General features: G+C 50.1%; 1 protein-coding gene across 1 annotated transcript in view; it reads right to left on the bottom strand.

Moving 5' to 3' along the window:
* Positions 1-14,505, bottom strand: part of RUNX3 (RUNX family transcription factor 3) — a 35,181-nt gene that overhangs the window by 16,790 nt on the left and 3,886 nt on the right. The window contains exon 3 of the mRNA XM_056795528.1: positions 3,651-3,755. Within this exon, the coding sequence (XP_056651506.1) occupies positions 3,651-3,755 (105 nt within the window). The remainder of the gene's footprint in view (positions 1-3,650; positions 3,756-14,505) is intronic.

Here is a 14,505-nt window from a genome sequence, read left to right as displayed (position 1 = left end):
TAGAACAGAGAATGTCAGAGCTGGGAGAGCCCTTAGAACACAGAATGTCAGAGCTGGGAGAGACCTTAGAACAGAGGATGTCAGAGCTGGGAGAGTCCTTAGAACAGAGAATGTCAGAGCTGGGAGGGACCTTAGAATAGAGGATGTCAGAGCTGGGAGAGTCCTTAGAACAGGGAATGTCGGAGCTGGGAGAGACCTTAGAACACAGAATGTCAGAGCTGGGAGAGACCTTAGAACAGAGGATGTCAGAGCTGGGAGGGACCTTAGAACAGAGAATATCAGAGCTGGGAAGGAGCTTAGAACACAGAATATCAGAGCTGGGAAGGAGCTTAGAACCCAGAATGTCAGAGTTGGGTGGTGGTGGCTTAGAACACTAAAATAGAACAACTGTAAACACAGACAAAGTTGGAGGTAGATCTTTAAAACCAAGAATCCATGAGGACCTCATTCAGCTCTGGCCCAGGCCTGTTTTACAGAAGAACTCAGGGCCCTCTGTGCTTTGTCAGGTTGCTTTCCTCCAGTTGTCACAAGGTCCTTCCCATCTGTTATTAGAAAGACTCTGGGGCTTTCCCTGGGGATTCTCAGAAACAAGTTTCTGGGTCCCTCTCCAGGCCTTTTCACGCAGGGTTCAAGTGGTTCCTCTTCTTCCTCATGGGCCCTAAGACATGGGAGGGGGGGAAGGAATGTTCCCCTCTGGGATCCTTCCTATCTCTTTGCTGGGTGACAGAGGGAGGGGTGGAAAGCTAGACACCCACCCAAGAAGAAAATCCACTTAAGGATTTTAAGGCTCATAGGCTAATCTCAAGTCTTCTGAATGGACTAATAACATGCATTTGGAGTTAGAGGAGGTGAGTTTGAATTCTGGCTCTATCATTTACTATGACTTTAACTGACTAAGACACTAGACCACTCAGAGCCTCATTTTTCTCCTCTGAAAAGGAGTCTGGCCAGATGTTTCCCAAGGTCTCTCCTATGCTGTGATTCTATGGCTTGCAGAGGCCTTAAAGTCAGAATCCCTGGGTTCAAATCCTGCTCTGACACCTACTAGATGTGCGACCTTGGGGGACAACAAATCCCTGTGGCTCCTTGAGGCAGGGCTGACCAGGGAGGCCATGAGGAGACAGACCATGGAAACCACTTCTGTAAAACCCTTAGAACCATTCAGACTCATCAGTTTTCAGTAATGATTGAGCCACGGAGAAGAGGATTCTTGTCTCTAGAAGCATCCCAAAGGCCTGGCTTGATCTGAGGACACTGGGAAAAGGCCAATCCTCTGCCCTTAAGCATTTGAAATTCCATCATTAGTGAGTCACTCCACTTGGTGAAGCATTGTCTATTCCAGGGCTTTTCTCTGACATCTAAGTGTCTCTGGAAGGGACAGCAGAACTCAAAGTGAGCTGAGAGGGCAGCGTTCACCCGGAGCCAGATCCAGAAAGAAGACTGTTTAGCGTGAATGAAGGAGAGGGAAGGGAAAGAGCTTCTAAAATCTGGGCCAGGCATCAGGAAGAGGACCTGGGGGAGACTGAAGATAGTGAACTGCCAGAACAATTTGGCACAGAATGCCAGAGCTAGAAGGGCCTTTCAAACCCAGAATGTCAGAGCTGGGAGAGACCTCAGAACAGAGAATGTCAGAGCTGGGAGAGACCTTAGAACAGAGAATGTCAGAGCTGGGAGAGACCTTAGAACAGAGAATGTCAGAGCTGGGAGAGACCTTAGAACAGAGAATGTCAGAGCTGGGAGAGATCTTAGAACAGGAATGTCAGAGCTGGGAGAGACCTTAGAATATAGGATGTCAGAGCTGGGAGAGACCTTAGAACAGAGAATGTCAGAGCTGGGAGAGACCTTAGAACAGGGAATGTCAGAGCTGGGAGAGAGCCTAGAACACGGAACGTCAGAGCTGGGAGAGACCTCAGAACAGAGAATGTCAGAGCTGGGAGAGAGCTTAGAACACGGAACGTCAGAGCTGGGAGAGACCTCAGAACAGAGAATGTCAGAGCTGGGAGAGACCTTAGAACAGAGAATGTCAGAGCTGGGAGAGACTTTAGAACAGGGAATGTCAGAGCTGGGAGAGAGCTTAGAACACGGAACGTCAGAGCTGGGAGAGACCTCAGAACAGAGAATGTCAGAGCTGGGAGAGACCTTAGAACAGAGAATGTCAGAGCTGGGAGAGACCTTAGAACAGAGAATGTCAGAGCTGGGAGAGACCTTAGAACAGGGAATGTCAGAGCTGGGAGAGAGCCTAGAACACGGAATGTCAGAGCTGGGAGAGACCTTAGAACAGAGAATGTCAGAGCTGGGAGAGGCCTTAGAACACAGAATGTCAGAGCTGGGAGAGATCTTAGAACAGGGAATGTGAGAGCTGGGAGGGATCTTAGAACAGGGAATGTCAGAGCTGGGAGAGAGCTTAGAACACGGAATGTCAGAGCTGGGAGAGATCTTAGAACAGAGAATGTCAGAGCTGGGAGAGACCTTAGAACAGGGAATGTCAGAGCTGGGAGAGAGCTTAGAACAGGGAATGTCAGAGCTGGGAGAGAGCTTAGAACAGAGAATGTCAGAGCTGGGGGAGGCCTTAGAACACAGAATGTCAGAACTAGAAGGGCCCTTAGGATATGGAATGTCAGAACTAGAAAAGACCATATATTTCTCACCATTAATCACAAACTCCTCAGTGGCTTCAGGCCCAAGATAAAGGGCCCCTTGTAATAGAAAAACAACTAAGGAAAACCAAGCCAATGCCCTCAGTTGACAGACATGCAATAATATTCTGCACCCATAGTCCTCCACCTCTCCGAGGGCAACTCCAGAGATCTGTAATTTTCTTTTTTTTTAAACCCTTGCCTTTCGCCTTAGAATCCATACTAATTATTGATTCTAAGGCAGAATAATGGAAAGGGCTAGGCAATAGGGGCTAAATGACTTGGCCATGGTCACACAGTTAGGAAGGTTCCAAGGCTAGATTTGAATCCAGGATGTCCCGGAGGCCTTTAATTTTCCAAAGTTTCACTAGTTTTCTCAGGGACAATAGAATACCCCTCATTTAAAAAGTAGAATACCCCTGTCATTTTACAGATGAGGAAACTGAGGCCCAGAAGAGTTCAGAGAGTTGTCCAGCATCATCAAAGGTAGGATTTGAACCTGACTCCAGTGTTTAATCTGCCACACAGATCACCTCTCCTGAACTGGGTCTGCTTTTTCACCTTCTTTTATCCTCTTCTAGTAGTGGAGTTTGTGTAACTTGCCTAGGGTTACACAGGTAGTAAATGGTGTGGGTGGGATTAGAACCCAGGACCTTGGACTTCAGAGCTAACCCTTTCCCCACCATGGCACACTGGCTGCTTCCTTGGTCCTTTTATTTCCCATTTCTCCCAGGAAAGTTAGGGGCAGAGTCAAAATGCCAACAGATGCCTCCAGAGCTGACAGAACGACTCTCCCTTACACTGACTGGATCCTCTATCAGCCCCACCCCTGCAGGTCCTGTGCCCTGTCCATCATCGGAGTGCTGAAAGAGCCCCTGCTGAGTGCTGCAGCCTCTATGGAGCTCTGCTGCCAGGCTGGGGCCCCCTGAGGGGAGGGAGCTTGAGGTCCTCCTGCCTCTGGCCCCCCCGCTACCCCCCCAGGCCCAGCAGGCTCTGCCGCCGGGAACCACTTACTTCTTGGCTCTCGAGGCCCGTCCACGGTCACCTTGATGGCCCGGTGGTAGGTGGCCACTTGGGTGGGGTTGGTAAACACGGTGATGGTCAGTGTGAAGCTCTTCCCTGCGGGTGAGAAAAGGTTGGGGAAGGACAGGTGAGATCAGGGTAAGGCGGTCCAGCGGAAAGTGCGGGGGAAGGGGCCAGAACGTCCGTGGTGGGGAAAGAACTGTCGGTCACCCCAGGGACTGGCCCCAGCAGCCCCCACTGCTGAGGCCTGAGAGCCAGGGGCTAAGAGAGCACTTAGGGGAGGAGCAGGCACTGCACTGAGTCATGCAGGATCCATACTGCTGCTGGAAGCCATTTACAGAGGAGGAAACTGAGTCTAGGGCGGTTCAGCGCATGACAGATGACATTTGAACTCAGATCCTGTGACTCCAAAGCCAGTTTTTCTCTGTACCATATAACACTGCCTCCTGGCTTCAAGCAGCAGCCTCAGGTCAGGAGCCCTGGGTTCTAGCACTGGTTCTGCTGATAACTGCCCAAGTGACCCCAGAGGGTCCTCTATCCTCTTTGGGCCTTAATTCCCTCCTCTATAAAATGAGGGGAGTGGGCTAGGTTATCTCTTCTAGCCCTAAAATCCTACCATTTAATACAGAACATGAACTCTGACATCCTGGATTCTAAAGGCCTTCTAGCTCTGAAATCCTGGGTTCAAAGGCTCCTTCTAGCTCTGACATTCTGTGCCCGAAGGGCCCCCGTCTCTTAGGTGATCACTTATTTCTCCTTGGACTAGCTAACACACATAATGTGGATCGAGTGGCCTTTCTCTGCCTCCATAGCCCCTCTCGGTTAACTCTCTAGCCTGACATCAGCTCAACTGCCAACTACTACCCAGGAACTTCACAGAACTGCAAAACCTTAGAATATGGGATGGTAGAGCAAGAAGGAGCCTCCGAACCCAGAATGTCAGAGCTGGGAGAGAGCTTAGAACAGGGAATGTCAGAGCTGGGAGAGAGCTTAGAACAGGGAATGTCAGAGCTGGGAGAGACCTTAGAACACAGGATGTGAGAGCTGGGAGAGACCTTAGAACAGAGACTGTCAGAGCTGGGAGAGAGCTTGGAACAGAGAATGTCAGATCTGGGAGAGACCTTAGAACAGAGACTGTCAGAGCTGGGAGAGAGCTTAGAACAGAGACTGTCAGAGCTGGGAGAGAGCTTGGAACAGAGAATGTCAGATCTGGGAGAGACCTTAGAACAGAGACTGTCAGAGCTGGGAGAGTCCTTAGAACAGAGAATGTCAGGGCTGGGAGAGACCTTAGAAAAGAGCACGTCAGAGCTGGGAGAGACCTTAGAATCCAGAATGTCAGAGCTGGGAGAGAGCTTAGAACAGGGAATGGCAGAGCTGGGAGAGACCTTAGAGCAGAGAATGTCAGAGCTGGGAGAGACCTTAGAACACAGAATGTCAGAGCTGGGAGAGAGCTTAGAACAGGGAATGTCAGAGCTGGGAGAGACCTTAGAACAGAGAATGTCAGAGCTGGGAGAGACCTTAGAACAGAGAATGTCAGAGCTGGGAGAGACCTTAGAACAGAGAATGTCAGAGCTGGGAGAGAGCTTAGAACAGACAATGTCAGAGCTGGGAGAGACCTTAGAACAGAGAATGTCAGAGCTGGGAGAGACCTTAGAACAGAGAATGTCAGAGCTGGGAGAGAGCTTAGAACAGGGAATGTCAGAGCTGGGAGAGACCTTAGAACAGAGGATGTGAGAGCTGGGAGAGACCTTAGAACAGAGAATGTCAGAGCTGGGAGAGAGGTTAGAACAGACAATGTCAGAGCTGGGAGAGACCTTAGAACAGAGAATGTCAGAGCTGGGAGAGACCTTAGAACAGAGAATGTCAGAGCTGGGAGAGAGCTTAGAACACAGGATGTCAGAGCTGGGAGAGACCTTAGAACAGAGAATGTCAGAGCTGGGAGAGAGCTTAGAATACAGAAAGTCAGAGCTGGGAGAGAGCTTAGAACAGGGAATGTCAGAGCTGGGAGAGAGCTTAGAACCCAGAATGTCAGAGCTGGGAGAGACCTTAGAACAGAGAATGTCAGAGCTGGGAGAGACCTTAGAACAGAGAATGTCAGAGCTGGGAGAGACCTTAGAACAGAGACTGTCAGAGCTGGGAGAGACCTTAGAACAGAGAATGTCAGAGCTGGGAGAGACCTTAGAACAGAGACTGTCAGAGCTGGGAGAGAGCTTGGAACAGAGAATGTCAGATCTGGGAGAGACCTTAGAACAGAGACTGTCAGAGCTGGGAGAGAGCTTAGAACAGAGAATGTCAGAGCTGGGAGAGACCTTAGAACAGAGACTGTCAGAGCTGGGAGAGAGCTTAGAACAGAGACTGTCAGAACTTGGAGAGACCTTAGAACAGAGAATGTCAGGGCTGGGAGAGACCTTAGAAAAGAGCATGTCAGAGCTGAGGTGGGGGGTGCCTTAGACCACAGGAAATCAGAGCTAGCGAGTACCTTGGAATCGTTTCAGAGCTGAAAAAGCCCCTAGAACACAGAATGTGAGAGCTGAGAAGAGTCTGGAGCATGCCCCCAGCTAGGACAAGCCTTAGAGGCCACCTAATCCAACTCTTTCCTGTTACAAAGAAGGAAACGAAGGACCATCAAGGGGGTGATGTGGCCATGATCTCCCACTGGAGTTTGTGGCTAGGACCTACCTAGAACCCCTTCTTGCTTCCCTCCCAAGGCCAGAGCTAAAGTCCCAGCACCCTGCGTAGGGCAGAGCCAGATGCTATCTGATGCCTTGTGGTCAGAATCTGTTCTATGAGTCGGCTCTCCCGGACGACTGGGCACCGGCCTTCACTGTCTTAATAATCCAGTTCTTGGTAAGGTCCCAAGTGGGCCGCAGGCCTTCCTACCTTCCCTACCCCACAGGCCCAGAGTGCGCTGGGAAAAGGGGACAGGAATAAGCATTCATTAAACTACTGCTTCATACCAGGCACTGTATAAAGAGGTGCTTTACTAATAGGATGCCATTTCATACTTACTACTAATAAGGGAGGCAGGTTATATTACTAGCATCCCCATTTTACAGTTCAGGAAACTGAGGCTGAGAGAGGTTAAGTGACTTTCCTATTTGAGCAGGGCTCAGAAGGTCACATAGCTAGTTAAGTGTTTGAGGGTAAATTTGAACTCAGGTCTTTTTGATGCTAGGTTCAGGGCTCTATGCGCTGCGCCCTTGCGCCCCCCCCCCCGTCACCTTGGTCTGACCTCCCAGCACCTTTGCATGCCCACTGCAGGCAGGATCGTAATCTCCCGCCAAGATTATGCTAGAGGTCCATATAGGGAAAGAATATTTTTTCATCCCCTGGATGGGGGTCACTTGGAGCTCCTATAATTAGCAGGTGCTTGATGTAAGGTGAGCCTGTGAAATGCTGAAGGGAAAATCGAGCCCTGGCTGAGCAAAGTATGAAGAGACTGACCTACAGGTACGGACTAAGCCACCACAGCCCAGTGAAAGTTCCTGGATCCTGGATTTTTAACCCACTAGAAAGCCAAGGGAGCTCTCATTCCTGATTTTCTTACAAACCCTAATGTTTGGTATGCTTGGGGGGAAAGGAATAAACGGGCTCTCTGTCTCACTGATAACTTGGGCAGGGAGAAAAGGAAACATAATCTTTCCCCTCACCTCCCAGGGGTAGAAAGTGGAAAGCTGAAGATGGTAGACCAAAAAGTTTAAAAAAGAAAATACAATAAAAACATGCATTGGAAGTATCTCTAAAAGAAAGAGAAAGAGAGAGATCCAAGAGATGATATTCCCATCATATGGGCAAAGAGAGTCATAGAACATCAAGGTGCCAGCTCACACTGATTTTCCCAGCAGGGATCATTAGTCTCAGTGGACATCTAATCCTTCCTCCAGGATAGGCCGTGAGGAAACAGGAAAACTATTGCATTATGGGTAAAACAGCCAACTGGTACCATCTTTCTGGAGAACAGTCTGGTGATTTTCAGTGGAAATTGCAAAACTCATTTTAACCTTCAACTTAAAGATCCCTCTGCTAGAATTATCCCAAGGGGGTAACTGATCAAAGGGAAAAAAAGCAATTTCAAAATATATTTGTTTTGCAAAAAAAAAAATAATAATCTAATCAGCCTATATAAACAAGATCAAGGAATGAGTGAACAAATTGTAGCCTACCATAGGAATTAGATCTGGAAGTATCCTTAGTGACCACCTGGTCCAACTCTATAATTTTACCAATAAAGAAACAGAGAAGGTATTTGTGATGACATACATATATAGATAGATAGAGAGAAACTCCAAATCCCAGGCTCTTCCCATCTATCTAATAGAATAATATCGTATCATAAATAAAGATAAATGTGAGGAATACAAAGATGGAAACATTTTATACCCAATGATATAAAACAAAGCCGGATTAGAAATGGCACAGAGGGACAGCTAGGGAGCACAGATAGAGTGACAGGTCTGAAGTCAAGAGGACCTGGATTAAAATATGGCCTCAGGCAACTTCCTGGCTATGTGACCCTGGACACTTGCAATTAACCCCAACTACCTAGTCTTTATTACCCATCTGTTTTAGAATTGATAGGGAAGAAGGAAGGAAGGAGAGAAAGAATGAGAGAAAAGAAGGAAGGAAGGAAGAGAGAGAGAGAAAGAAAGGAAGGAAGGAAAAGAGAAAGGAAGGGAGGGAGAAAAAGAATGAAAGAGACAAAGGAAGGAAGGAGACAAAGAAAGAGAAAGGAAGGAAGGGAAGGAGGGAAAGAAGGAAGGGAGGACGGAAGGAAGAGAGACAGAAAGAAAAAGAAAGGAAGGAAGGAAGGGAGGGAGGGGAGGAGAGAGAAAGAAGGGAGGGAAGGAAGAAAGAAGGAAAGAAAGGACATATAAACCTATATGATGATTATATTTTTAAAATGTGGTAAGGACATAAGGTAAGTCAAAAGCACTTATCAACCAATCAGCCAGTTAATCAATACCGGGGAGGGAAATAAGCATTTTTATAGCATCTCCTCTGTGCCAGACCCTGTGCTAAGCACTTTACAAATATCCTCTCATTTGATCCTCACAACCATCCTTTGAGATAGGTGCTGTTCTGTTAATGTTCCCATTTTACAATTGAAAAAACCAAAACAAAACCTGAGGCAGAGGTAAAAGGACTTGTCCAGGGTCACACAGCTAGCAAGTGTTTAAGGACAGATCTGGGCCAGGCACTGTGTCCTAAGCGTCAGGGATACATGCCAGACAGTACTGCCCTCAAGGGGCTCCCCGTCTAGTGGGGGAGACAAGACTCAAACAACTGCATATATAACAGATGACACAAGTGAACCAAATGGGCACAGGAGTATATGTATACACTGGCGTGTGTCTGCACGTACAGCTCTAGATACGTACTGGTGTGTGGAGGTCACTGAGCCTCGCTGCCCGGCCCTTGCTTGCTGCTCCAGCACTGACTCTAAGACAGAAGGGGAGGGTTTCCCCAAAAAAGACTAACGTACGCATAAGGTGCCAAGCTGCATCAGCGAAGGGGGTTTCCACAGTGGGAGTTCCGGGCATATCTAGAAATGTAATTGCTCCTTCTATCATCTAAAGAATTCTATCTTCTATCTATCTAAAGAATTTGGAATTGGTGTTAAGTATGCTTTTTCTCATGCTTGATTGAGGTTAATTTTATCATGGAAAACGTATGGTCTGCACAGCATTTGTGAGTGAAAGCAGGTCTAGATCCCTGGGAAAATTCAAATCTGAAATCTAAGGACCCAGGAGTCCTTAGAGCAGAATGACTGAGAAGTGAAATCTTCCCACCCTCTCTCCAAGACAAAAAATGTACTTTCTATAGGTTGAAAGCACAGGGGATAGTAGGTGGTGCTGAAGACGGGGTGCTAAAATCAGGAAGACGCAGAGTTCAAATCTAGCCTCTGGCCTTTCTGGGCTGTGAGACTCTGGGTCCTGCTCCCTGCCTCAGTTTCCTCACGTGTAAAATGGGAGGATAATAACAGCGCCCCTCTCATAGGGTTGAGGATCGAATGAGATCTTTGGACGGTGGGGTCTGCCAACCTCAAAGCTCTATTTTCATTACTCTGGTTCCAGAAGTCCCAGGGAAACTCCAGATAAATTTATTTCTAACAAAAGGAAGTGCATGTGCTAGCTCACCTCGGCCTGCCCTGGGCTAGCCCCATCCTTAGCTCCTGGGTTCTGCCATGGATGTGCCAGGAGCATGTTCTCCTGGGAGGCCCCAACCGTGCCAGGGGCTGGAGAGAAGGGAGGATCTGCATGCTGGGGTTCCCCTTCCCCAGGGGGAACTTGAGACCCCAAAAGGGCAGCCTGGAGAGAGATCAGAGACTCCAGGCCAGAACCTTAAGCTTCACTGCCTCCCCCTTCCCCATCTTCCACTGTTCTAAAACTGAAGTGAAATGTTTAAAAAACGAATATGTGCAACTGGAAGGACCTTTGCCATCCCAGAGGGAGCCTAGGTTCCTCTTTTGACAGCCCAGGGCAAACTCCAGGCCCACCCTGTCTGATGGTCCTTGGAAGCCATTCCTGGAGGTGGAGGAGGGCCAGACTCGGGGTTCAGGCCTCCCCTGGGGCACACATCCCCAGGACCCCATCCCAGACAAGCTTTCTCTCCAAGGGGGCTCCTCAGGGATAGAGAGGGGCCAACCTCTGGGGCATGGAGAGAAGTGAAGGCAGGAATGGGGGGCTCTGGTAGAAGGAGGGAAGGGGGAGTACCTGACCACTCCCAGAGATGACAGCCGCCCCATCTCTTGGTGGTGGTGAGGGGAGATGCTCAGGTCTCTCCCAACACTGGGAAGGGGGGGCTATAAGGCTGTGGCTTCCCACTGTGGACCCCAACACCCAGCCTGGAGGATGTCTGCACCCCCAGAGTGTGAGATTTGCTTTGTTTCTGTCTCCCCAAAGCCTAGAGCTTAATAAATGCCGGTGGGCCGAGGTGAGTCTGACCCTACGACCATCCATCCCCATGGGTCTGTCTGGTCTGACCACCTCTCTCTTAAAGCAAGCTTGCCCTTTTGGTGCCAGACTCAGGGGTGGCCAGGTGGCCTGGTGAAGAGGGCCTGGGCCTGGGGTCAGGAAGATCTGAATTCAAATTCAGTGTCCAACACTAACTAGCTGTGTGACCCTGGGCGAGTCACTTCATTGTTGCCTGCCTTGTTTCTTCACGTGTAAAACAGGGATAATAACAGCACTCGGTCCCAGGGTCATGGAGAAGGTCAAAGGATATATCCGTAAAGTGCTTTGCAAACCTTAAAGTACTCCATCAATATCAGATCTTGTAAATGATAATTAATGGCAATCGTCATTCGGGCCATCAATAAAGGAATGATGATGCTCTCTCTGGGGTTCCGAGTTTTCATCTGTATAACGAGAAGGCTGGATCCAGTGGCCTCCGGGGCTACAAAATATTTCTGTGGGGCTCCAAGGATCTCAAAGCACTTTCCTTACAACCACCCCAGGAGGAAAGAGAAGTACACGCATCACGACCTCCATCTCCCAGAAAATAGAGGTTTAGGAAGAGAAGGCGGCAGGCCTGAGCCTTCGGGCTTTATTCTCGGCATCCTCCTCCACCCAGACACCCCTTTTTGAGCCCGAAGGGACCTCCTGGGACCTCGTGGGCACCCCCTCCTGTTACAGAGGGAGCCCCGAGAGGGGAATCAATTTGCCCCACTCACACGGGTAAAAAAAGTAACAGAGGGTCCGGTGCTGGCTCTGCCAGGCCCCCTTCCTTCTGGGGATAGTTCTGTCTCTGCCGGCAGCTTGCCCTACAGACGTGGGGGAGCCCCGGACCCCGGCCACGGGTCTAACTCCCTCGATGCGGGGGATGGATAATTGGGGAAGAAGGCGCCTCCCCATCCTGCCTTCCCTGCCCCCCCTTGTCAATCACAGGCTTGCTCTCTCTAAAGGGGGTTTCCCAATCTGTAAAATGGATCTCTTTAGCAGGACAGGCACAGGCCGGCTTACTCATAGCGGGAACCCTCTACCTCTTCCACCCTGCCAGACGATTTGCATCTCCTGGGATTTCCTGTACCTTTCCCTGCCCCAAATCATCTCTGTTCTGGAGCCCCGGCTGGGAGAGGGCTGGGCGCTGGGGCCAGGGCAGGGGGTGGCTGGGAGCAGTGCGGGGTCAGCTGTCTGCGCCCTGACTCCTTCCCCATCTAGGGATCGCCTTTAGCGCTGGGAGGGGACCTCCAGAGTCATCTGGATCAACCTCTTCATTTACAGGGGAGGACACGGAGACACAGAGCGTCCGAGGTGGGGTCTGGAGCCAGGATTCTTCCTGCTGACCACAACAGCCTGCCTTCGTGGACTGACTTAATGAGGAGTCGGGGGACCTGCGTTCCAATTCCAGTCCTTTCTCTGACCTTGGGCAAGCCACGGCCCTCCACTGGAGGGATTTTCCTCTATTTTTCCTCTACGCTCTCTCTATTGGGCCTCCATCCTTGCCCTGCCTCTCCCTCTAAAGGCTGGCCCAAGGAGCAGACGGTGACGAGAGAGGGGAGAGCTCCGAGATCTGAAAAAAGCCAAGAATCTGCGTTCCGCTGACTTTTCCATCTCATCCCTCCCCGTGGACCCCCGGCAGCATCTCACGAGTCACTCACGAGGAGGGGGCAGGCAAAGGAGGCAAGAACAGAAAAGGAACCAGGCTGGATGTCCTGGGAGGGAGGAATAAAACGAGCAGAGGCTCCCGTCGGACCACGCGCGACTAAGCGACCCCAGAAATCCTTTGGGGGGGATGTGTGTGTCTGTGTGTGCTTTGGGGTTGAGGCTTGGGGCTGGGGTTTGCCGTTTTATCGGTCCTTCCGCCCAAACAAGATTGCTGGTGATGGCAACTTCCTGAAGCTCTGGGTGGAGGGGGGGAAGTCTCTGGCTGTCAGGACTTATACCCAGTTCTCTTCGAGCCCTCTCCTTTAGCAGATAAGTGCGCGTGGGTGTTCAAGCGATTATGTCCGGGCAGAGGACGCGATTGGGTCCGATGGGGAGCCCAGAGAAGGGGAGGAGAAAAATAGGGGAAGGCCGGGGGAGTGAGTGGGGAAGGGAAGGAGAGGAGGGGAGAGAATGGTGGAGAAATCAGGAAGAAGAAGGAGAGGGGATCGATTATCGATTCACCGGTCCACGGGGAAAAGGAAGGGAAGACGATGGATCTGTGGGGATATTGGGAAGAGGAAGGAGAGGACAGAGATTCCCGAGTAGGTAGGATAAGTCATTGATTTGCGGAGATAGGAGGAAGATGGGAGGGATTCAGAAGGACTTGGGAGACGGATGAGTGATCTGTGGGTCTGCTGTGGGAGAGGGCAGAGATGTGGGTGACTCCTGGGCCCCTAGGGAGGTGGGAGAAATCTGAAGTTATGCAGCGAGAGGTAACAATTTGAGGGTCTGAGGGAGGGAGTGAGAAGAAAGCAATTTCTGGCTGCATGGGGCAGAGAAGACAGATGAATGATTTGTGGGGTGGGGAGGAGGGAGAAGTGAGAACTTAAAGGTACACGGATGAAGAGGTGCCCAATTGTGGGGGCACAGAAAGGGAGAGACGAATGAGCCATTTGCTACTAAAAGGGGGAGAGGAGTGAGAAGAGATCAATCAGTGAATACATGAGAGGGAACAAAGGGCGATTTGTGGAAACAGGAGAAATGGGGGGAGAGGCGAGTCCCTTGGGGGTCCACAAAGGGAAAAGACAGAGAAGGGATTGGTCCCCAAATGGTCCTGGGAGCCACCACTCCAAAGTGCCTTGATATACCTCATCCCAAAGGCAGAGAGGGCTCCTGGCACAGTCAGGCCTGGAGAGGTTTGAGGGGCAGCCTCAGGCAAGAGGAGGGGTGTCCAGGGTTAGAGTGCCTTTGCTCCACTTTGTATCACCTCATCCAAAACAAGGATATTCTCCAGATTCAGAGAGAGGGAATCCAGAGTCCCAGATTGGGGCTCAGATTCAGTTCCACGCAGTTTGGAAATTTGGGGATGAAAAAAAAAATAAAAGAGCCCAACAGAATAATTTAGCGCAGCAATGAAAGCTTAATTCATAAAAGAAAACATTTTCCATCCATCAACCTGTAACCAGTTAAGGGCAGTGTTTGAAAGAAATCTGCGACCGGGAAATCAGGCCAGCAGGAACAGGAAACGTCTAAAAGAATGTAAACTATTCCAGTTTCATAAAAAGCACGAATAAACAGTTATTACATGCAAATAATGCCCTGGTTTTAATTAATGCTGAAAAGTCAAAATATGTTTGACGTTTGGATGTATACATTTGAATAGTTAAAGAGGAAAAATGCAGCCCAGATGCCAGTTAAACGCAAGATTGGCCCTTTCTAAGGAACGAAAGCCTTTCCCCTGTCCTTGTTTATTGGTGATGAAATGCACAATTCTGTTTACTGAGCATCAAAACCCTCACAGTTTATACAGAATCAGGGAGGGGATGGCAAAGGAACACCACTGGGTTTCCTTACAGAGCCGGCTGGCAGGCAGATCCGTCGCCCCCAGGAGGGCCTGGATGGAGGGAGGGCATTCGCCCTGCTAATAATTTGCTGCCACCGGCGGCATGGAGTCCCTTGCCTCCCCAGAGTCATCTGAGGCCCACGGCCCCCAGCTTTTTGTCCTCCCCTACCCACTGCTGGGGACACGATGTAAGTCCCAGGGAGGTTTCAGATCTAAACCGCCTGTCACCCACACTGAGGCTGGGTCTACAGAGCCTGCCCGCAGAGGCCTCCTCACCACCTCTGAGGCCCTGAGGCTTTTCACCTCCTCCGGCTGGGCTGGGCCCCAAGACACAACACCATCCTGAGGGGATCCCGTTCCCGGAGCCTCCATCACTTGCTCCCAGACAGCTCATCTGCCAGAATTTCCCCTTCTCATG

Source organism: Monodelphis domestica, chromosome 4 (genome assembly GCF_027887165.1).
Source record: "Monodelphis domestica isolate mMonDom1 chromosome 4, mMonDom1.pri, whole genome shotgun sequence".
Taxonomy (NCBI): Eukaryota; Metazoa; Chordata; class Mammalia; order Didelphimorphia; family Didelphidae; genus Monodelphis; species Monodelphis domestica.
This window is presented reverse-complemented; position numbering and strand designations above follow the sequence as displayed.